Genomic DNA, 23,497 nt, shown 5'->3' with positions numbered 1-23,497 from the left:
ATACTTTGTTAGAGCCACCTTTTGCAGCAATTACAGCTGCAAGTCTCTTGGGGTATGTCTCTATAAGCTTGGCACATCTAGCCACTGGGAGTTTTGCCCAGTTTCTTCAAGGCAAAACTGCTCCAGCTCCTTCAAGTTGGATGGGTTCCGCTGGTGTCCTGAATACAAAGCGTTATGTATGGGGCAAATCCAACACAACACATCACTGATTACTTCTCTTCATATTCTGAAGGCATTAACCACACACACACACACACACACACACACACACACACGCACACACACACGCAGATACACAGACTGAAAGATCAAAAGTGCTGACAGGCATTTTAATGCCGCCCCGGCCCTATGTCAGGAGGTAGTTCAGTTTGACAGGGGTTTGGTGAGAGGTGTGTGTGTGCGTGCAAATGGAATTCAAGCTGCCAGTGGTGGCCTCTCCATACAGGGCCCCGTGTAGCTCAGTTGGTAGAGCATGGCGTTTGCAACGCCAGGATTGTGGGTTCGATTCCCACGGGGGGCCAGTATGAAAAATGTATGCACTCACTAACTGTAAGTCGCTCTGGATAAGAGCGTCTGCTAAATGACTAAAATGTAAATGTAAATGTGAATGTAACTACAATATGGCCGGTTGCAGAGAGAGCAGCACAGGGCATGGTGAGGACACAGCACAGCACAGCACAGGGCAGGGTGCGAACAGAGCAGAGCAGACAGGGCTGTTAGAGGATATGTTACCTGGGCAGACGTTTGTTTGGCCATCCGTAGAAGCTGAGGTGAGTTTGATTGATTAAAGTTTAATATGCTGCTGAATGCTTTTCTCCAGAGGTGGCCTTGGAACTACTAACGAGACGGCTGTGTTTGCAAGAAATAGAAAATAGAGAAATAGTTTGGAAATAGAGAGGGGTGTGTGTGTATGGGAGTGAGTGTGTGCCCTATAGATTTGTGTATTGTGTTTGTTGGGTGTGGGTGTGTGAGGGTTCTCTGTTCATTGTGTTTCTAACTCCCTCTCCTTCCTCCCTCCTCTCTCTTTCTCTTTCTTTCTTTCTTTCTTTCTTTCTTTCTTTCTTTCTTTCTTTCTTTCTTTCTTTCTTTCTTTCTTTCTTTCTTTCTTTCTTTCTTTCTTTCTTTCTTTCTTTCTTTCTTTCTTTCTTTCTTTCTTTCTTTCTTTCTTTCTTTCTTTCTTTCTTTCTTTCTTTCTTTCTTTCTTTCTTTCTTTATTTCTTTCTTTCTTTCTTTCTTTATTTCTTTCTTTACCTCTTCTCTTTCCCCCACTCCCTACAGAGGTCCTTCCGTTCATTCGGTAATGATGACCGTCACGTCATGGCCAAACACTCCACCATCTACCCATCTTCGTCTGAACTGGAGGCGGTCCAGACCCTGGTGTCCACTGTGGAGGGTGCCCTCAAACACGTCTCTGATTGGATAGACCAGAGCAATGTCCAATCAGTGCAGAGTAACAGCCAGGCAGACGCAGCAGCCGGCCAGACAGACGGCCAGCCGAACCCCACAGACAGCACAATGACAGAGGACCTTAGTGCTGACCATGACGACGACCTTAACGATGACCCCAACGTTAGTCCCAGCGCCAGCCCAGATGACTGCACAGACATTAGCAGCAGGTGGGGTTTTGGTTCTAACTGATGCATGCTGGGATATAGGCCTATGGTGCTGTGTTGCGTGTCTGCCAGGTAGACAGGAATGTGTATTGGTTCTTTTCTTTTTTCAGGTATTGAGAAATTCTGACTCTTGATGTTATGGAATTCTATTGACGACTTGATATTTATCTGTTTTCTCCAATAACTTAAGTAGTAGTACAGTTGATGTAGTTTAGTAAGTTAGTCAGTTAGTTGGTTAGTTAACCAATTCAATGTTTTGAGTGTAACCCAGCTGCCTGTTATCTTCAGGGAGCCCAGTGGAGGTGTGCTGTGTGGGGTGATGAGGATCGGCCTGGTGGCTAAAGGTCTGCTCATCAAAGAGGACATGGACCTGGAGCTGGTGCTGATGTGTAGAGATAAACCCACAGAGACACTGCTGTGCACTGTATGTGATAACCTGCCCCTGCAGATACAAGTAAGAGATATGAGAGAGACGCATGCACGCAGTACACACAAACACCAGGGTTTCCGTTAGGGCTTTTGGCCCCAAAAAAATAAATGAAAAGCCGACAATTGTTGCCGGCCAAATTGACCGGGAGTAAAAACATTCCCTTTGCAAAAGAATGCTTTTTATTAATTCATGGAAATATCAGTCGATGTAAATACATTTGGCCGTCATGCTTATCGGTCTATAGATGAATTTGCTAAATGTAGTGGAATGAAATTAGGGTCTGTGTATTTTCATTAGTCGTCATGTATCACATGCGCACAGCGTACAGAACCTATTTTGAGCGGAGTATCACTTGTCAGACAGCGCTAGAGTTGCTGCTTCAGCTCCTCTAACAGCTTGTTGCAGCTGGAGTGAAACGTGCTTTTATAAGCGCAGTCATTGCGCAACAATTGTAAATGCAATCAAGTGTTTTTAGATTTTTTTGTGACCACAGTTAAAAAGAGCTACTCTTTTTATTTCTCAACTGGTAATTGAAGCGCCTCACCCATTCACCATTCAAGTGTATTACAGGAGTTGCATGTTCTGTTAAGATGAATTACCATCATCTAAATGTGATTTCTGTCATTCTGAGCACCGTGGGTGGACACCCTAATGGGTTACGCACCCAATGCAAATGGGTCCGGTACATTTGTCAAATGGATGGTCAATTAAAATCTTCCCGGTCACGTTGTCTGGCGAAAACACAAACACATGCTTGCGTGAGCATACATGTAGTCAAGGTTAACCTTAGCTACATAAACAGGTATACTTATAGGAACTGCCACTGTATACTTCCTAATCCCAAGCATACCTGTTTCTCCTCAACATATGGTCTCATATAGCTTGGTATAGAGTTCACAGTACACCCATTTCAGCATTTTCTTGGCCTTGATTTAATAATAATAATAATATGCCATTTAGCAGACGCTTTTATCCAAAGCGACTTACAGTCATGCGTGCATACATTTTTGTGTATGGGTGGTCCCGGGGATCGAACCCACTACCTCGGCGTTACAAGCACCGTGCTCTACCAGCTGAGCTACAGAGGACCACATCACATTGAGGCCTACATTTCCATTTTAACACATGCTCGTATCCATAGCCATATCAAAGCTACATTTTTGGACGTTTTCCCATGTGTCAGTGGAATGTTGTGTGAAACCTGTGGGACATTTATGGTTCTGCCCTATTACTCCAACCCCTTCCCATCTCCTCTCTCCCCCTCTTCCATGGCCCCTTCTCCCATGGCCCCCTCTCCCTTTCGCCCCTTGCGTGCCCCCTCCATGTTAAATAGCCAGTCAGAGGCATCCAGTCAGGCAGTGTCATGCGTGGTAATCATGCATCCCAGTGCCCCGAGATCCCTGTGCTTTAAATCACATCCTAATGGAATGCAGATTGGTCTTGTGTGGCTCTCTGCACAGTTAAACAGCCACACCATGTCAACCTCAGCCTCACACTGAACACACTAGCTATGTATCCTTGAGTGTGTGTGTGTGTGTGTGTGTGTGTGTGTGTGTGTGTGTGTGTGTTTTTTTATGTATCTTTGATAGTGTGTTTGTGTGTGTTTATGTCTGTGCACGGGTTTATGTATCTTTGTGTGTGTGTCAGTGTTTGTGTGTGTGTCAGTGTGTGTGTGTGTGTGTGTCTGTGTCTGTGTGTATCAGTGTGTATGGCTGTCTGAGTGCTGCTGACACAAATTCATCATCTGATCTTAAGCCGGATCACTGGGGCCAGGGGTAATTGATTCCCGTTGTATGAGAGAATAATTAATAAAAAGGACTGACACACACACATTGTGTGTGTGTGGGAAGAATGCATAAAAAGGACATGCACATTGTAATTGTGTGGCTGGTATTAATACAAGGGATTATAGCAACAGAAGCAGCTTTCAGCCTCCACATCAAACAATGTTGTTTTCAATCAGGAGCCTTTTTTCTTTATTTGTTTGTATTCTCCCTCTCGCTATCTCTTCTCATAATCTGCTTTGTAAATGCATCGTCTCTGATGGTTTGTGTGTGTGTGCGTAAGTGCCTGTGTGTGAAATGTACTGTTGGTGGTTGGCCTTGCTCTTAACGGCTTTCACAGCCGAGATTGTCATGACCCAAGCCAAGGGTTTGCAGTTTGTCCGGGCTGTGACCTTTAACCCTTGACCTCTAACGCCTGCTGTTATTGATCTCTGACCCCTAACAGAAGTTAACCGAGGAGAAGTACGAGGTGCAGCGCTGTGTACCAGAGGCGGCCATCTTGGTGTGTAGTACGACGGAGCCAAAACTCACCCTGAAGGTCACCCTCACCTCCCCACAGATGAGAGAGGACAGCGACACGGACGAACAAGGTAACACACTCACGTCTGTGTCGCTACTGTTTTTGTGTTTATGTTTGTCTATTGTCTTTTTTCTCCTACGGATTAGGGGGGAAATGAAAAGAGTGTCTTTGCATGGAAGAGGGATATAGAGGGGGAGGTATTGAGGTGTGTAGGTTTGCATACGCATGTTTGTGCGCACGTGTGTGTGTGTATGATTTATGCTACTGCAGAGAGCAGCAGCACTAGTGTTGTTAGCAGCACTACACTGGGACACAGTAAGCTTTGATCAGAAAATATATCCATGTTCTATGGCCCTCTCCCAAGCTACGCCTGTATTCCAATCCTCCTGGCTTGGGGAGACAATACATGCATAAGACAAGACGCCATATTCCCTCTACACTACCTCTTTATCAAACCTTGCACATAGTGTGCACGTACACACACACCACTCTGTAACATAACGTCATTTATCCAGCAGTCTGGGCAATATTAGGCTCAAGGCTCATGTAGTCTCAAATCTGTATTGACGTGTTTTCCTGAAAGCCAGAAGAATAGTGGTAAATGTTTAGTTGCGGTCATAAGTGATTCTTCACCCTACTATGCTGCCTCAGCAGCCCTGTAGCATGTATCATGGTCAACACCAAGACTACACATTTGACCCATGGGCCTCTCTTGGCTAAACAAACAGCCACAGGGCTGGGAGAAGGAGGGGGCCAGGACAAGGCAGAGTCATAGCCCCACCCTAGAATACACGTTCTCTCTGCAGATAAGACACATTTTTACATGTACATTTTAGTCATTTAGCAGACACTCTTATCCAGAGCGACTTACAGTTAGTGAGTGCATAAATTTTTTCACACCACTGTCTATCTTTCCGCTCCTCTTTCTAACCCTCTCTGTCTATCATCTCCCCCTCTCTGTCTATCATCTCCCCCTCTCTGTCTATCATCTCCCCCTCTCTGTTTATCTGTCTATCTTCTCCGTCTCCCTGGGCCCTCACTAACCATGACTAAGTAAGATGAGGTTCGCGTGAGACCAAAGAAACCATACAGAAAAGACCAGTGTGATCTTGAGTACTTCAACTTCATCTTTGTCCTCTGTCTTACTAACACGGACCTGATCGACACCCAACCACCACATTCCTTTCTTTCTTTTTCGCCATCACAGTCTCCATCTCTCTCACTCCTCCTTCATCTCTTGTACTATTTCACATACTCGGGTTGTTTCTCACTTTGAGACAACAAGCTGTCCACTGTAAAGTGATGTTGTGAGTGCCGAACCATTGCTAAATAACATCCCTCAAAAGGGTTATAAAATGGCAGCAGTTACTGTCCTATCTATCCTCCTCTGTCTGTGGTAGCCTACTGGAGGGGAGTGTGGTGTGTTTGTAATCGGGAAGAGGAGATGGGCGTGAGGTAGGGGTTGCATCCCAAATAGCACCCTATTCCCTATATAGTGCACTACTTTTGACCAGGGCTCCATACTCAGACAGCGAGGGAGAGGGAGAAATCTAGACCCGACAAATCAATAGCGGAGCCAGGAACGCACCCATCCATCGTGGTGCTGGTCTATCCTGCTCGACAGTAAGGTCTGAGTGAGAGATGAGAGATGACACGGGGGCGGCTGTAGATCAAGGGGAACTATCCCCCCCGTACCCGTCGTATTTCCAGCGAGCGAGGGGCGGGTCAAGGGCCCTGTCGCAGTGAGGAACGGCTCAGTATCACACAGCAACTCATTGGCAACAGGAACTCATCACAGCAATTGGTATGAACCCAGGCTGCATCAGTCTGGGTGGCTGTCTGTAAACAGTGTGTCTGTACTCTGTCTGTAGTGTGTCTGTACACAGTCTGTACATAGCTTAAAGAACATGGCCAGCTCCAGAGTCTAGTACCGTTGATTAGAAGATGAGGCACGACACTCTCTCCATTATAATTAAAATATATATATATATAAAGATTAAACAAAGTGTGATGTTTTGGTCTCAGCAGACCTTTGTTCGACATAGATCTAAGAGTGTAATATCACCCGCTGTGCCTTGCCTGGATGGTCATTTGTATGAACCCACCATCAGTCCCAGTGCTGTCTGTACTCAGCTAAAAGAACGTGACCATTTCAAAAGTCTAATATTGCCCTCTGGATATCTAATATCCCTTCTGGATGGCAAGCTGCATTGAGAGCCACTCCATTGCAATAGATAGATATGCACTGCTGCTGTATATATTCTATTAAGATCGATAGGCAATGCTTTATATATGCTATTAGGCAATGTTTATCGAACTTATTACGGTGCAGAATGTAACAATGTCAAGTTTCAATAAGTGCCCTTTCTGACACAGCTTTTTTCATCCTTAATGGAATGATCAATTATACTACTGCTCTCTTATTTGATGTGTTCAGATCAATGTATAGATTTCACAATTGTTCCGTAATGTAATTCATAATCAATCATTCATGTGAAGGAGGGTAGTGATTTATTTTCAACCAGATTTAGATATGGCAAAACAAACCTTGAATTTGTCTCAAGACGACAAGTTAACGCTTTCTGTTGGATAAACCTGTATTTGTAAGTGTTGGTTGGAGCACTGAAATCCATTTCAAAGAGCCATTCATAACCTCAACAAGAGCTCGGTGTGTAGCTGAGTAGAGTGGTCTGACTGAGGAGAGATGATGAGAGAGAGAGAACGGAGGAGAGAGGGTTAGAGAGAGAGAGAGATCGGGAGAGAGGGAAGGAGAAGATTGGAGTGAGTGAAATTAACCTGTGTAAAGCCTTGAGTGGCCCCATGTAGCGATGATAAACTATTGTCCTCTCACTCCACACAGAGGGTAGAGGAGCTGGTGCAGTAGCTACATAGCTGGGGGTGTTGAACAGTGGAATGGCAGGAGAGATAACCAGTATGGTCTAGAAAAATGGTAGGCTACTTTATTAATCCATACGAGTCGCCCTGTTTTTCCTTGCTCCATACTCAGTGTACTGAAGCTGGTACAATACCTGGGCCTGCTGTATGATAAAGTAGCAGGACAAATGCTGCAGATATTATGATTAGAATATAGTTTTAGGTCTGTTTTTCTCTTTTCTGCACTCATCAAGCTATGGGCCAGTTTCTCTGGAACATTGAGTACAGAGAGCGCTGCGACTATTTCCCCTGCTCTCTGCTTTGTGGAGGCATTGTAATAATCCACTCCAGATGCATCTGAGCACAGACACACAGACACACACACACATAAAGATTCCTGTTGCGGACCTGCTGCTTGAGTGCATGGAGAGGAATGGAGTGGAATTTACTAATGCTCGTTGTAATGAGATTATTCTGAAATAACAAGTGCTTTTGACTTATCATAATAACCCTAGCCTTGCCTGGTGTCCCAGACACATTTTGTCTGATCATATAAATAGATGTCCTGGAAATATGGGTGGCAGTGAACAGGATATATTTTTTTAATTATATGAAAATTATTGAGAATATTTATCTTACTTTGTTCTGGAAATGTGGATGGCTCTTCTAAGATACTTTAGAAGGAATGGAGGTTCTAACTAACTGAACAGCTCTTCTCATGCAACTACACCACAATCCCATTAATCTCTGTTAATCTGACACAGCCAATCAGATCATCAGGATGCTCATCCTCAGCCAATCATTCGCTGTGCTCTGACAGAACTTTGCCTTGGTCAACGTGTGTGTCCCTCTGTCGTGTGTGTTGCCCAATTACAAATGGACCCCTAGCCCCTACACCCTAGGCACTTCGCTTGATCTGAGAAGATTGCAGAGATGTAAGCAATATGCTGAAAACGTACACTTACCTACACCTCTCCAATCCTCCTAGATCATACGTCTTGGAGGTATGGGCTATGGTTCGATTTGGGATTAGGAATGTATGTGTCTGGGCGTCTTCGGGATCGACTATATCGCAGTCGGTGACCGCAGACTGACTGTTCTACAATGAGTGGTCAGTCGAAGAGTCAGTAGTCGGTCAGTAGTCGACTGCAATACAGTCGATCTCAAACACACACTTGTGTGTGTGTTCTACTTTATGTTATATATATATATATATCCCATTCTTATTTCACCAGTGGAGGGTGTTGAGCTGACAGACCCTGCAGACATGCTGGACAGGCACAGATGCCTGGTGGCCCTGGCGGCTCTGCGACATGCCAAATGGTTCCAGGTTGGCTCTCAGTTCTACTTAACCTCTCCATTGTTATTGTAGCCTTATGATCACTTGAAAATTAATGAATGAATGAATCAAATAAATTAATCAAAATACATAATTTATTTGAAATGGCAGCTATCTGCAAACTATAATAAAAAATAAATAAAATATCTCATACAAAAATGACTCATTCATTGAATCGCTCAATCATGCTCTGTGTAGTATAATAGCCTACATGCAGAGAGATATGAGGCTACAAAAGCAATTGTTACACTTTTGTTTCTTTTGGCTTTTTCGAAACCTGCCTGACTGTCATATGCTTCCTTCAACCTTTTTTCTCCTCTCTCAACCAAACCTTTATTTGCAGACTAGAACTAATATTCCTCAAGTTTATAATTCAACCAATTCTCTAGTGACAGTCTGTACAGCATTATTCTAAGCCAAATCAAATCTTGCGCTAGCTAAATATGAATGTGGGTCTATTGCACTCCTCTGGTAGTGTGTGTAAGCATCAGTGTTACCTTCCCTCTCTTCTCCGACTCCAGGCCAGAGTAAACGGGTTGAAGTCGTGTGTCATCATCCTCAGGATCCTGAGAGACATGTGCAATAGATTACCAGCCTGGGAGCCGCTGAAAGGATGGGTAAGTCTGTCTGTCTCTGTCTGTCTGTCTGTACTGTAGTTCGCTCACTTAGCTTATTTCCAGTCGCCCCGTGAAAAGGCATTGTATTAGAAAAATAAGAAACTCCAGCATACTAGTATTGTTGAATACTCCACAAACAATGTAATGTGTATCTCAGACTAAACATATACTGGTATCTCAGACCAAACATATACTGGTGTCTCAGACCAAACATATACTGGTGTCTCAGACCAAACATATACTGGTGTCTCAGACCAAACATATACTGGTGTCTCAGACCAAACATACACTACCAGTCAAATGTTTGGACACACCTACTCATTCAAGGGTTTTTCTTTATTTTTTACATTGTAGAATAATAGGGAAGACATAAAAACTATGAAATAACACATATGGAATCATGTAGTAACCAAAAAAGTGTTAAACAAATCAAAATATATTTTATATTTGAAATTCTTCAAATAGCCACCCTTTGCCTTGATGACAGCTTTGCACACTCTTGGCATTATCTCAACCAGCTTCATGAGGTAGTCACCTGGAATGCATTTCAATTAACAGGTGTGCCTTCTTAAAAGTTAATTTGTGGAATTTATTTTCTTCTTAATGCGTTTGAGCCAATCAGTTGTGTTGTGACAAGGTAGGGGTGGTATACAGAAGATAGCCCTATTTGGTAAAAGACCAAGTCCATATTATGGCAAGAACAGCTCAAATAAGCAAAGAGAAACGACAGTCCATCATTACTTTAAGACATGAAGGTCAGTCAATACGGAACATTTCAAGAAGTTTCTTCAAGTGCAGTCGCAAAAACCATCAAGCGGTATGATGAAACTGGCTCTCATGAGAACCACCACAGGAATGGAAGACCCAGATTTACCTCTGCTGCAGAGGATAAGCTCAATAGAGTTACCAGCCTCAGAAATTGCAGCCCAAATAAATGCTTCGCAGAGTTCAAGTAACAGACACATCTCAACCTCAACTGTTCGGAGGGGACTGTGTGAATCAGGCCTTCATGGTCGAATTGCTGCAAAGAAATCACTGCTAAAGGACACCAATAAGAAGAAGAGACCTGCTTGGGCCAAAAAACACGAGCAATGGACAATAGACCGGTGGAAATGTGTCCTTTGTCCAAATGTGAGATTTTTGGGAGACGTGGTGTGTGTGAACGGATAACTCTGCATGTGTATTTCCCACCGTAAAGCATGGAGGAGGAGGTGTTATGGTGTGGGGGTGCTTTGCTGGTGACACTGTCTGTGATTTATTTAGAATTCAAGGCACACTTAACCAGCATGGCTACCACAGCATTCTGCAGCGATACGCCATCCTATCTGGTTTGGACTTAGTGGGACTATCATTTGTTTTTCAACAGGACAATGACCCAACACACCTCCAGGCTGTGTAAGGGCTATTTTACCAAGAAGGAGAGTGATGGAGTGCTGCATCAGATGATCTGGCCTCCACAATCCCCCGACCTCAACCCAATTGAGATGGTTTGGGATGAGTCGGATGGCATAGTGAAGGAAAAGCAGCCAACAAGTGATCAGCATATGTGGGAACTCCTTCAAGACTGTTGGAAAAGCATTCCAGGTTGAGAGAATGAGCAATGTGCAAAGCTGTCATCAAGGCAAAGGGTGGCTATTTGAAGAATCTCAAATATAAAATATATCTTGATTTGTTTAACACTTTTTTGATTACTACATGACTCCATATGTGTTATTTCATAGTTTTGATGTCTTCACTATTATTCTACAATGTAGAAAATAGTAAAAAATAAAGAAAAACCCTTGCATGAGTAGGTGAGTCCAAACTTTTGACTTGTATTGTATACTAGTGTCTCAGACCAAACATATACTGGTGTTTCAGACCAAACATATACTGGTTTGTGTGCCACTAACAGCTGAACTGATCTCGCTGTCCTTGCTTTATCTTGGTCTTGGTATCTCCCCCAGCCCCTGGAGCTGATCTGTGAGAAGGCCATAGCCACGTGTAACCGGCCGCTGGGTGCAGGGGAGGCCCTCCGTAGGGTCATGGAGTGTCTCGCCTCAGGAATCCTCCTTCCAGGTACAGTACATACCTGTCTCTCTTTGTCTCTGTCTCTCTCTCTTTCTGCCTTTCACTTTCCCTGTTACAAACTGACATGGGAAAAAACAAACCTGTTATTACTTTCAAATAATTTGATGAAGTCATAACTCATTAGTATTGAATGATGTAGGAATCAGAGGCTCATTTAGTTAACCTGGGGGAGCAGGTTGAAAAAAGGTTGAATGAAATTAAGATTTCCTTGTCTATTTGCGATCCCAAGGAGGACCAGGGTTACACGACCCATGTGAGAAGGAGCTGACCAACACCCTAACGGCCATGACAGACGAGGAGGCAGAGGCCATCACCTACAGCGCACAGGTAAAACCTCACCTCATACCTGTGGAACGGAAGTGGTTCGGTGAACCTTGCCTAAGCTCCCCATGCTAATGCCTAGGCTCTTTGGCTCAGAGGGGTAACCATGTCTTGTGGCTTGCGTGGGACCCAGGTTTGAACCCAGACAGTTTTTGGTATTTTCAGGTAGCAGTTCTGGGCAATGTTCCCTCAATTTTATTCCCGGCACTGAGCAGATTTCAGGTCTGCTGAGTGCAAACTTGAACATTGTGAAAATTCTGTGCAACATCCAGCGCACGTTTACTGTGAACATTGAGGCTGTACCCACTTTAAGTTACAGAGAATCAGACATATTATGCTACCCTCTGCCTATTGGCTACTTAGCTTATTCAAGACCGTCTCAAAATACAACACTGCCCCTTTAAGACAAAAAAAAGCTCTTTAACCAACTCACATTTCAAAGATGTCTAGAAATGTACATGTTTTGTGCTCTTGTAGCAGTCACTCCCCCATTGCTGACTACAAATGATCTATAACTGGGATAATAACTCACTAACTAGCAAATGATATTATCAAATGTGCACACTTGGCTTCATGCAGCTCTTGCTTTGATCTCAAAACATCTACTTACAGTTGCTCATACTGTAAACACAATCAAGTTCAAAGTGAATGGCACATATCCATATATGTCAATGGTCTATTTGCATATAGGCCTACTGCAGCACTGATTGGTTATGCCGCACCAGTCTGCGTAGAGTACGGACTGAGTCTTACATGTCAATGCAATAGAATCCTACTCCAATGTATGGCTGGGCGGTATAGCGTACTTTACGATATACCGGTATTGATGCACGACTGGTTTGGGTTTTTACTTTACCTTCTATAATGGTATTTAAATGTTTGGTTTGTTAAATGTGATACGCTGTGTGTAACGTCCATTTTTATAGTTTACTTAGCTACTTCAGTCATCTCTCTCAGCTCTCTCTCCGTGCCGCTTTCCACACAGACCTAGCCCTGCCTCCTGTCACTCAAGGAGCACATTTGTTGTTCCTCGACCCCTACACTTGCATTCAGTCTGCATGGTCAATGCAGCGCATGCAACAATGTTGATGACAACGATACTGTTTTCACTTGACTTCTTAATATGAATCCACTAGCGTTCTATAATTACACTATTAGTTTGTGTTTCTTACATCTGCAAACAGCTAGTTTTATTTTCTTAGCAAGTTGGGCCTAAATCTTGTTAGCCGCTAATACTAATTGCTAGCTAGCTAATAAATGTACTGAGTCAGTGCCAGACAGCCTGATATTACCAGTGATGGTGTAGACCTAAATCAGCATGTTGTTTATGCAACAGTATCTTCTAAATCAAAGAGGAATACGCGAAGCAAGAATATGTTAGCTACGTGAAGTAGCTAAGAGAAAACATTAAATGTAGCCAAAGATGATAGGGTCCCCTAGGAAACACTTGTCAACAATTTAGTTCCTATCCTATCACAATAACTCCTCCCTGGCATTTTCATTCGTTGTCATGTCAAACAACACTGTATTCGAAGTGCCCACTATTATCTTCTAACTATAGAATTAGAATAATCGTTCTGTTTCCATGATTCCAACAGTTCAGCCAAGTGTTTTGCTCTAAATCGCAAGTCAAATCGCAATTGCAACATTTGGTTATAAAAATGGCCTAGATTGTTAGCCTACATCGTGCAGCCCTACGTGGCAGTGTGGAAATTATCTCAAATGAGTGCAGGAAATGCAGAAATGGATGAAAATCCTGAAAATTAAAATATTGGTTGAAGTTGAATTGAACAGTATAAAACAACCAGAATGGAGAAATACCCATTGAAATCACTTAGAATGTATGTGTCGCCACCTTAGGGCCACGCACTACTCATAAAGCAAATTTAGAACTTTTATTATTCAAAAACATAAAATGGGAAAACTCTAGAAAGTTCAATCTCGTGCTTCTCTGCGCAGGCTGATATTTCTTCAGCGTGGCAGCTTAGAGGGAACATTAGTACTGGGTAGTCTCAGAGCAGAACTCGATACTGTCCATGGTGTGAGTGTTTAGTGTTGAGATCAGCCGGGGGCTCCAGCCAGTCTTATCTCATCTGTAGCCTGGAGATTACACTCCTGTCAGACAGGGGAAACCCTCTTTAAGATGCTCTTCTCTGCACTTATCTGGGCTCTGAGCTGTGTGGAGAGGGGGATAGAACATCACTGTTATATACCACACACACACACACACACACACACACACACACACACCTCATCAATCCAACACCTCGGCCCCCCACCCAGGAGCTTTACCTTGATGATAAGCGTGGGAAACCACTGCCATGGCAACCCATGAATCCTGCCTCTGTACACCTCTGTAAAAACGAATTCTGATTGGCTGCGCCCCTTCCCAGTCATGTGAAATCCATAGATTAGGGCCTCATTTATTTATTTAAATTGACTGCTTTCCTTAGATGAACTGTAATCATTGAAATATTTGCATGTTGCGTTTATATTTTTGTTCAGCAGACAAGACACTCTTATTTACCGAGCCCTTATCACTGTCAAGACACCTATTTAATAGTTTTAAAAAAGCATATCGTAATATAACAGAATAAAATAGAACTTAATATTTTTCCAAATGAAAAAAGTTGCCAGTGCAAAATGATGCACATCTCAAGTCTGGAACAGTTATTCTCAAAGAGTGATCATTTCAAACGGGGCTCAATTTGGCAAGTTGAAAGAAGAAAAAAAATCTGCGTTACAAACCAAAATCTGTTTTCTTTTCGATTTTCAGACGTTTGATTTAGTTTATTCTACCGTTTTTTAACATTTTTCTAAATGTATTAACAATTCCAAATTGAACACTGCATGGTGATGAATTACGGCCATACCATCTGTTTGGTGAGTAAGCCTATGCTTAATGATTCTGATGAAAATATGCATTTTCTCTTTATCAAACTAATGTTTTTGTGTATTTTCAGTTTGGGGGGTTATAGTCTAGGCTAACCAATTCTAAATGGCACTAGCAGTTTGCAAATTAGCCTAAGCGGAAAATAGACTAAACGCAATTATTCAGAAATTGCAGCTCGTTGTTGGAACCCCTTGACTTATTCCACATTTTGTTGTGTTACAGCCTGAATTCAAAATGGATTAAATTGATGTTTTTCTCTCACCCATCTACACACAATACCCCATAATGACAAAGTGAAAACATGTTTTTAGAAAATGATATACAGAAATATCTAATTTATATAAGTATTCACACCCCTGAGTCAATACTTTGTAGAAGCACCTTTGGCAGCGATTACAGCTGTGAGTCTTGCAACTCGAGGATGCAATGGCGTGCGTGCTTCTTATCGAATTCCAATTTGCACATGTACTTTTCCTCAGCCAACAAGACGAGCAACGAACAGCAAAATCACTAGCCTATGTCAATCTACTATAATAGAAAAGTTTAGGCTACCTATTATATTGGTCAGCTTATCGATAAAGAAATAGCCTATTCTAAACAGACTCTGGGACAGTTGTGGGACGATAGATCCCAAATTCATACAACCAGTAGGCCTAGGCTACATCAAATAACTTTAAAAAGCAATGAGTCTGATGCAACAGATCAGAACGTTTAGCTTAAAATGTTGATCAACTATTATTTCTTCACATTATAAGCGCAGCAATAGGCTACCAGTTGAGAAATAAAAATAGTAGCTATTTTTAATCGTGGCCATTAAAACAGTTTTTAACACACGATTGCATTTAGAATTGTTGCGCAGCAGCAACAAACATTTTGTTTGAGGAGCTGTAGCACAGCTCTCACGCTGTCTGACAGATTTTCTGCTGAAACTAGTATCTGTATGCCGTGCACATGTGATAAATAAGATACATAACAACTAACAACTAACGAAAATACACGCGCCAATTCAATTCCACTACATTAGGCCTATGCAAAGCATCCTATAGACCGATAAATATGACGGGTCAAATGTATTTACATGTACTGGTTTTTCAATCAATTAATAGGCAAAAAGCCAGCTATTACCGGCTAACAGAAACCCTGGCGTGTGTGTGTGTGCTCCACTAAGCCGGGTTAGGAATAGAGAGGGAGTGAGCTGCATGTCTGAGTGGATCTTCCTGCCCTCTCCTTTGTAGGAAGGTGAAACGGCAATGGAATGTCAATGTGGCTAATTGTATTGTAGTAGATACATGGTTAGATAGGAGAGAGATAGGATAGAGAGCGGCTCTGGGAATGAGGTAAAGCAACGCTGCATATGAATATCTGAGTGTTTCCTTAGCGCCTCTGATATATTTGCATTAGGAAATTGACTCTGGAGCTCAAGTTTCAAGTGTTATTGTCAGATGCACAAGTACAGTGAAATACCTTTCTTGCAAGCTCCTTCCCAACAATACAGTAATCAATATCAGTAGTACTAAATATACAAATAAAAAGTAGAACAAAAACACACAAGCAATAGAAATAAGAAGAACACAAGAAAGTAAGTGAGCTATATACAGGGTCAGTGCCAGGGTCAGTGCCAATACAATATTTATAGCCCACAGGGGTGCGTGCTTAGTCCCCTCCTGTACTCCCTGTTCACCCACGACTGCGTGGCCAAGCACGACTCCAAAACCATCATTACGTTTTCTGATGACACAACGGTGGTAGGCCTGATCCCCGACAACGATGAGACAGCCTATAGGGTGGAGGTCAGAGACCTGGCAGTGTGGTGAACAGGGCTGTAGTGCAGCGGTCGAGAGTTTCAAGTTCCTTGGTGTCCACATCACCAACAAACTATCATGGTCCAAACACACCAAGACAGTCGTGAGGAGGGCACAACAATGCCTTTTCCCCCTGAGGAGACTGAAAAGATTTGGCATGGGTCCCCAAAGTTCTACAGCTGCACCATTGAGAGCATCCTGACCAACTGCTCGGCATTCGACCGTAAGGTGCTCAAGAGGGTAGTGCGTACAGCCCAGTACATCACTGGGGCCAAGCTTCCTGCCGTCCAGGACCTATATACTAGGCGGTGTCAGAGGAAGGCCCAAAAAATTGTCAAAGACTCCAGTCAACCAAGTCATAGACTGTTCTCTCTGCTACCTCATGGCAAGCGGTACCGGAGTGCCAAGTCTAGGTCCAAAAGGCTCCTTAACAGCTTCTACCCCCAAGCCATAAGACTGCTGAACAATTAATCAAATGGCCACCCGGACTATTTGCATTTCCTATTTTGTTGCCTTACATCCTGGAATTAAAATAGATTTTTGGGGGGTTTGTATCATTTGATTTACACAACATGCCTACCACTTTGAAGATGCAAAATATATTTTATTGTGAAACAAACAAGAAATAAGACAAAAAAACACAACTTGAGCGTGCACAACTATTCACCCCCCCCCCCAAAGTCAATACTTTGTAGAGCCACCTTTTGCAGCAATTACAGTTGCAAGTCTCTTGGGGTATATCTGTATAAGCTTGGCACATCTAGCCTCTGGGATTTTTGCCCATTCTTCAAGGCAAAACTGCTCCAGCTCCTTCAAGTTGGATGGGTTCCGCTGGTGTACAGCAATCTTTAAGTCATACAGGCCATTCCAAGACGTTTAAATGTTTCCCCTTAAACCACTCAAGTGTTGCTTTAGCAGTATGCTTAGGGTCATTGTCCTGCTGGAAGGTGAACCTCCGTCCCAGTCTCAAATCTCTGGAAGACTGAAACAGGTTTCCCTCAAGAATTTCCCTGTATTTAGCGCCATCCATCATTCCTTCAATTCTGACCAGTTTCCCAGTCCCTGCCGATGAAAAACATCCCCACAGCATGATGCTGCCACCACCATGCTTCACTGTGGGGATGGTGTTCTCGGGGTGATGAGAGGTGTTGGGTTTGCGCCAGACAAAGCGTTTTCCTTGATGGCCAAAAAGCTCAATTTTAGTCTCATCTGACCAGAGTACCTTCTTCCATATGTTTGGGGAGTCTCCCACATGCCTTTTGGCGAACACCAAATGTGTTTGCTTATTTTTTTCTTTAAGCAATGGCTTGTTTCTGGCCACTCTTCCGTAAAGCCCAGCTCTGTGGAGTGTACGGCTTAAAGTGGTTCTATGGACAGATACTCCAATCTCCGCTGTGGAGGTTTGCAGCTCCATCAGGGTTATCTTTGGTCTCTTTGTTGCCTCTCTGATTAATGCCCTCCTTGCCTGGTCCATGAGTTTTGGTGGGCGGCCTTCTCTTGGCAGGTTTGTTGTGGTGCCACATTCTTTCAATTTTTTTATAATGGATTTAATGGTGCTCCGTGGGATGTTCAAAGTTTCAGATATTTTTTTATAACCCAACCCTGATCTGTACTTCTCCACAACTTTGTCCCTGACCTGTTTGGAGAGCTCCTTGGTCTTCATGGTGCCGCTTGCTTGGTGGTGCCCCTTGCTTAGTGGTGTTGCAGACTCTGGGGCCTTTCAGAACAGGTGTATATATACTGAGATCATGTGACACTTAGATTGCACACAGGTGGACTTTATTTAACTAATTATGTGACTTCTGAAGGTAATTGGTTGCACCAGATCTTATTTAGGGGCTTCATAGCAAAGGGGGTGAATACATATGCACGCACCTCTTTTCCGTTATTTATTTTTTTGAATTTTTTGAAACATGTTATTTTTAAAATTTCACTTCACCAATTTTGACTATTTTATGTATGTCCATTACATGAAATCCAAATAAAAATCAATTTAAATTACAGGTTGTAATGCAACAAAATAGGAAAAACGCCAAGGGGGATGAATACTTTTGCAAAGCACTGTATATAGCCTTGTTATTGTTATTTTATTCTGTAACTTATTATTATTAATTTAGTATATATTTTCTTAACTCTATTTCCTTAAAACTGCATTGTTAGTTAAGTGCTTGTAAATAAGCATTCCACGGTAAGGTCTACACCTGTTGTATTCGGCGCTTGTGACAAATACAATTTGATTTGATTTGATTTTTGATTTCAGTGTGCAGGGATACTGGAGTGAGATGGCTCATACTGTTTTTGTGTGTGCGTGTGTGCGTTTTAACGTAGGAAATATTTTAATGTAGGAAAGCTAGTGCTGCTTCTCATTTAATTTCTCTCAGTGAGGGACAGTTGGTGCCAAACTGCCAATCACAATATAGGCCTGTCTCCCTCCATACATAGTCATACTGTACATAGTGATCCATGGCCCAGTGCCTTCTCTATACCACTCAACTCAGCCAAAGAGAAGTGCAGCTCAAATCATCTGCTTGTATTGTTTACCTGGGGTTAGTACTGGAGCCACTGTTGCTAAGTAACGGCAGTGACTATTGGGTGAGTGCGATGGAAGTTGTTGCTGAATAGGCTATTGTACATAAAAACAAACAAAAGTAAAATCATTTGATTTCTGTAAATGGGATCAATGAACCACATAGATTAGATCTGTTTGTTTTGTTAGTTGTTTCTCTCACTGTTTCTGTCTGTCTGTGTATGTATGTTTCTCTCCTCTCTTTGTTAATCATGAGGCTGTAGAGGGGCTTAGACAGATTAGCAGAGACAAGGCTCAAACCCCCATCACCAGGGGGGAATGTGTGATCCGGAGTCGGCAGCTCTACCACTAGACCAGACTCCATGCCTGTCTGTGTATCTGTCACTTTCATTCCTCACCTGTCTGTGTGCTTTGTTAGTTGTCTCTTTCTGTTTGCATCTGTCCTGTCTGTCTCTTTCCATCCACACCTGTCTGTCAGTCCTTCTGTCTCTTCCACTCCTCTTTTCCTCCGCTGTCTGTTGTGTCTTGGTTTCTTTCTCTCCTCACCGATCTGCTGTGTCTCTCTGTTCCAGCATGCTCTGAGACTGATGGCGTTCAGTCACATCTACAAGGTGCTGGAGATGGACCCTCTCCCCTCTAGTAAACCCTCCCAGAAGTACCCCTGGTCAGACAAGGAGGGCTCAGGGCTGAAGAGGCCGTACGAGGACGGGTCCACGGATGACAAAGACCTCATCAAGAAGATGAAGAGGAACCTGAGGAAAGGTCAGCCCTGCCTCCCTGACACCTGACCGCTGACCCTGCTCTGTTATGTGACCTGGGAGAAGTTCCCTCCCTGGGTCATGTGATAATATGTGATAAGATAAAGATAAAAAGTAGTAAGTAATAAACTTAATTGTCCACGGAAATGTGTCTCGGACAATTAGGGCCAGTAGTTTCTCTAGTTTGTTACTTGTAACATAGCTATGGTTTTTAGTTTTTATTGGTCAGCAGAAACCTCTGGCCCTTTATAAGTCAAGACTCCAAAGGCTTCATGGTCCTGATGATAGCAGTTGTCTAAACTTTCTAGAAGTCCAGTCACATTCTCCTATAGATTGAGGAAATGTTTGAGTCCTGGAGAGAAAGAGGAACTCATTTCCTTCTGTTCTAAACCAACACCATATGACTGGACTGGAGGTGTTTTCTCTCTCTCTATAAAATACATGAAACCTACATCTAACCCTCCTTTCTTAGCCTGGTCCAGGATCTGTTTGTCCTGTAAAGCCAACTCCCATGGTCATTGTCATTACCAAACCTTTCCATAGGAGTTGGCTATAGAGCACGAACAGGTCTGGGATTGACATGCTATCGTTTCCCCATCTCTATCTCTAGTTCTCTCCTCCTTCCTCTCTCAAGGCAGATACAGTGGGGAAAACAAGTATTTGATACACTGCCAGTTTTGCAGGTTTTCCTACTTACAAAGCATGTAGAGGTCTGTCATTTTTATCATAGGTACACTTCAACTGTGAGAGACGGAATCTAAAACAAAAATCCAGAAAATCACATTGTATGATTTTTAAGTAATTAATTTGCATTTTATTGCATGACATAAGTATTTGATCACCTACCAACCAGTAAGAATTCCGGCTCTCACAGACCTGTTAGTTTTTCTTTAAGAAGCCCTCCTGTTCTCCACTCATTACCTGTATTAACTGCACCTGTTTGAACTTGTTGCCTGTATAAAAGACACCTGTCCACACACTCAATCAAACAGACTCCAACCTCTCCACAATGGCCAAGACCAGAGAGCTGTGTAAGGACATCAGGGATAAAATTGTAGACCTGCACAAGGCTGGGATGGGCTACAAGACAATAGGCAAGCAGCTTGGTGAGAAGGCAACAACTGTTGGCGCAATTATTAGAAAATGGAAGAAGTTCAAGATGACGGTCAATCACCCTCGGTCTGGGGCTCCATGCAAGATCTCACCTCGTGGGGCATCAATGATCATGAGGAAGGTGAGGGATCAGCCCAGAACTACACGGCAGGACCTGGTCAATGACCTGAAGAGAGCTGGGACCACAGTCTCAAAGAAAACCATTAGTAACACACTACGCCGTCATGGATTAAAATCCAGCAGCGCACGCAAGGTCCCACTGCTCAAGCCAGTGCATGTCCAGGCCCGTCTGAAGTTTGCCAATGACCATTTGGATGATCCAGAGGAGGAATGGGAGAAGGTCATGTGGTCTGATGAGACAAAAATAGAGCTTTTTGGTCTAAACTCCACTCGCCGTGTTTGGAGGAAGAAGAAAGATGAGTACAACCCCAAGAACCACCATCCCAACCGTGAAGCATGGAGGTGGAAACATCATTCTTTGGAGATGCTTTTCTGTAAAGGGGACAGGACGACTGCACCGTATTGAGGGGAGGATGGATGGGGCCATGTATCGCGAGATCAACGCCAACAACCTCCTTCCCTCAGTAAGAGCATTGAAGATGGGTCGTGGCTGGGTCTTCCAGCATGACAACGACCCGAAACACACAGCCAGGGCAACTAAGGAGTGGCTCCGTAAGAAGCATATCAAGGTCCTGGAGTGGCCTAGCCAGTCACCAGACCTGAACCCAATAGAAAATCTTTGGAGGGAGCTGAAAGTCTGTATTGCCCAGCGACAGCCCCGAAACCTGAAAGATCTGGAGAAGGTCTGTATGGAGGAGTGGGCCAAAATCCCTGCTGCAGTGTGTGCAAACCTGGTCAAGACCTACAGGAAACGTATGATCTCTGTAATTGCAAACAAAGGTTTCTGTACCAAATATTAAGTTCTGCTTTTCTGATGTATCAAATACTTATGTCATGCAATAAAATACAAATTAATTACTTAAAAATCATACAATGTGATTTTCTGGATTTTTGTTTTAGATTCCGTCTCTCACAGTTGAAGTGTACCTATGATAACAATTACAGACCTCTACATGCTTTGTAAGTAGGAAAACCTGCAAAATCGGCAGTGTATCAAATACTTATTCTCCCCACTGTACACACAACACAACCCACTGGGAAATCAATGTTATTGATTTCTAATGTTTCTCAAAGACATCCAGCTGTCCCCTTTCCTGTCCTCCCCGTTAGAGGAAAAGTAATTGGTTAGAAAGAAGCAGATTTAGCAATGAGGTTTTTTAAGGATGAATCCGGGAATAGAATATTGCACACAGTCTGAACGTGAAGCTGTTGCCTGAGGATACTACAGCCAGCTAGCGTAACTCCTCAGAACACTTTTTGTTATTTTGAGGAAATAGTCGGAGTGCTACTTAGCCTCCGGTGTTAGAATCAGTTAGAAAGGATGTCCTTTTTGAAGCAAGGGTCCCCTTTGTAGTACTTAAACACACAATCAAACGCAACTCCTCAGATATTTTGTCAAAAAGTATTTCCTATAACACCATGCATGTATTTATCAATACATTTGATTGACTGAACAACAACCACTGTTATTTTGTTAACCCTCTCTCTGGTATCTCTCTCTTTCCTCCCTAGTCCTCGACAGCAAAGCAATAGACAGCAACCAACCAATGAATGCTCTAATGCGTCTGAATCAGATACGTCCAGGTCTGCAGTACAAGCTGCTGTCCCAGTCTGGCCCAGTTCACGCTCCGGTTTTCACCATGTCTGTAGACCTAGACAGCACTGTCTACGAAGCCTCAGGCTCCTCCAAGAAGACCGCCAAGCTGCATGTTGCTGTCAAGGTAACAGAGTTTGAACCCTATTGTCCTGGTCAATGAGAGAAGGGGTGGATAAATGTTGGGAAGAGGTGAAAATAGTAGTTTGGTGTTAGTAAAGGGCAAGTACCCCTGGGGAGAGCTCTACAACGTACTGTAAAGGGTGTGAGAGTGTTGCAGGCTACTCTGTAAAATGTGGAAATGGTGCTAGTAGTGTTACAGTAACAACAGCACGGGGGTGTTTGTTAACAGGGTCAACGTCTAGACAGAGAGATAATATTATTGTCTAAGATAATATATTAGTCAGTTAGAATAGTCCAGACAGGGAGCTATTATGTTGTGTGAGAGGAGTGAGTGATTCAGACACAGCTGTTGTGTTCTGTGAGAGGAGTGAGTGATTCAGACACAGCTGTTGTGTTGTGTGATGAGTAGAGTAGTGAAGAGAGGAGAGAGTGCTTGTGAGTGAGACGAGTGAGGGCTCAAGCTGCGGTCAGACAGGGATGCCCCCCCCCCCTTCTCGCCCCCTCTCCTGGCTGCTGTGGAGCGGCCAAATCTGGGTAATCCCAAAGTCGTTGTGAACAAAGAGGCTTTCCCAAGCATAGAGATAGATAATCCTCTATCCTCCTCAGATTGCCATAAAAGGCCCCGATGCTACTCTGCTGCTCTGCTCTGCTTTGGTGCCCTGGCGATGCGCGTGCATGTGTGTGTACTTGCGTGTGCGTCTGTGTGCGTTTGTGTGTGTGTGTGCAAGCACTAGCACCAATTTGGGTCAGACACAAAGAGAGCTCCTGTTCTGTCCACACAGAGAAAGGTACCGGTCCACTGACTACAGAGCCCCAAAGGTGCTGTGTGCTGCCGGTGAATTAGCCTTGAGGGAACCAGGTTCATTATAATACAGGAAACAGGAGGAGTGTGTTGGAGTTCAAACTCAGTCACTCAGAACCGGTCCAGAACCCACAGTAGTGCTGTTAGGAAGTGTTGCTGACAGACACTACTTGTGAACATGCATTGGGATGGAGGAA

At 43.4% G+C, this 23,497-nt stretch overlaps 1 protein-coding gene across 5 annotated transcripts in view; it reads left to right on the top strand.

The window, feature by feature from the left end:
- LOC121582859 (spermatid perinuclear RNA binding protein) overlaps positions 1-23,497 on the top strand; it is a 123,877-nt gene that overhangs the window by 87,628 nt on the left and 12,752 nt on the right. For all 5 annotated transcript variants that reach the window (XM_041899003.2, XM_041899004.2, XM_041899002.2 and 2 more), the window contains 9 exons: positions 1,279-1,616; positions 1,902-2,067; positions 4,273-4,417; positions 8,457-8,551; positions 9,082-9,177; positions 11,124-11,235; positions 11,477-11,574; positions 19,363-19,552; positions 22,294-22,502. In XM_041899003.2, coding sequence (XP_041754937.1) covers positions 1,279-1,616; positions 1,902-2,067; positions 4,273-4,417; positions 8,457-8,551; positions 9,082-9,177; positions 11,124-11,235; positions 11,477-11,574; positions 19,363-19,552; positions 22,294-22,502 — 1,449 coding nt within the window. The remainder of the gene's footprint in view (positions 1-1,278; positions 1,617-1,901; positions 2,068-4,272; positions 4,418-8,456; positions 8,552-9,081; positions 9,178-11,123; positions 11,236-11,476; positions 11,575-19,362; positions 19,553-22,293; positions 22,503-23,497) is intronic.

Source organism: Coregonus clupeaformis, chromosome 15 (genome assembly GCF_020615455.1).
Source record: "Coregonus clupeaformis isolate EN_2021a chromosome 15, ASM2061545v1, whole genome shotgun sequence".
Taxonomy (NCBI): Eukaryota; Metazoa; Chordata; class Actinopteri; order Salmoniformes; family Salmonidae; genus Coregonus; species Coregonus clupeaformis.
This window is presented reverse-complemented; position numbering and strand designations above follow the sequence as displayed.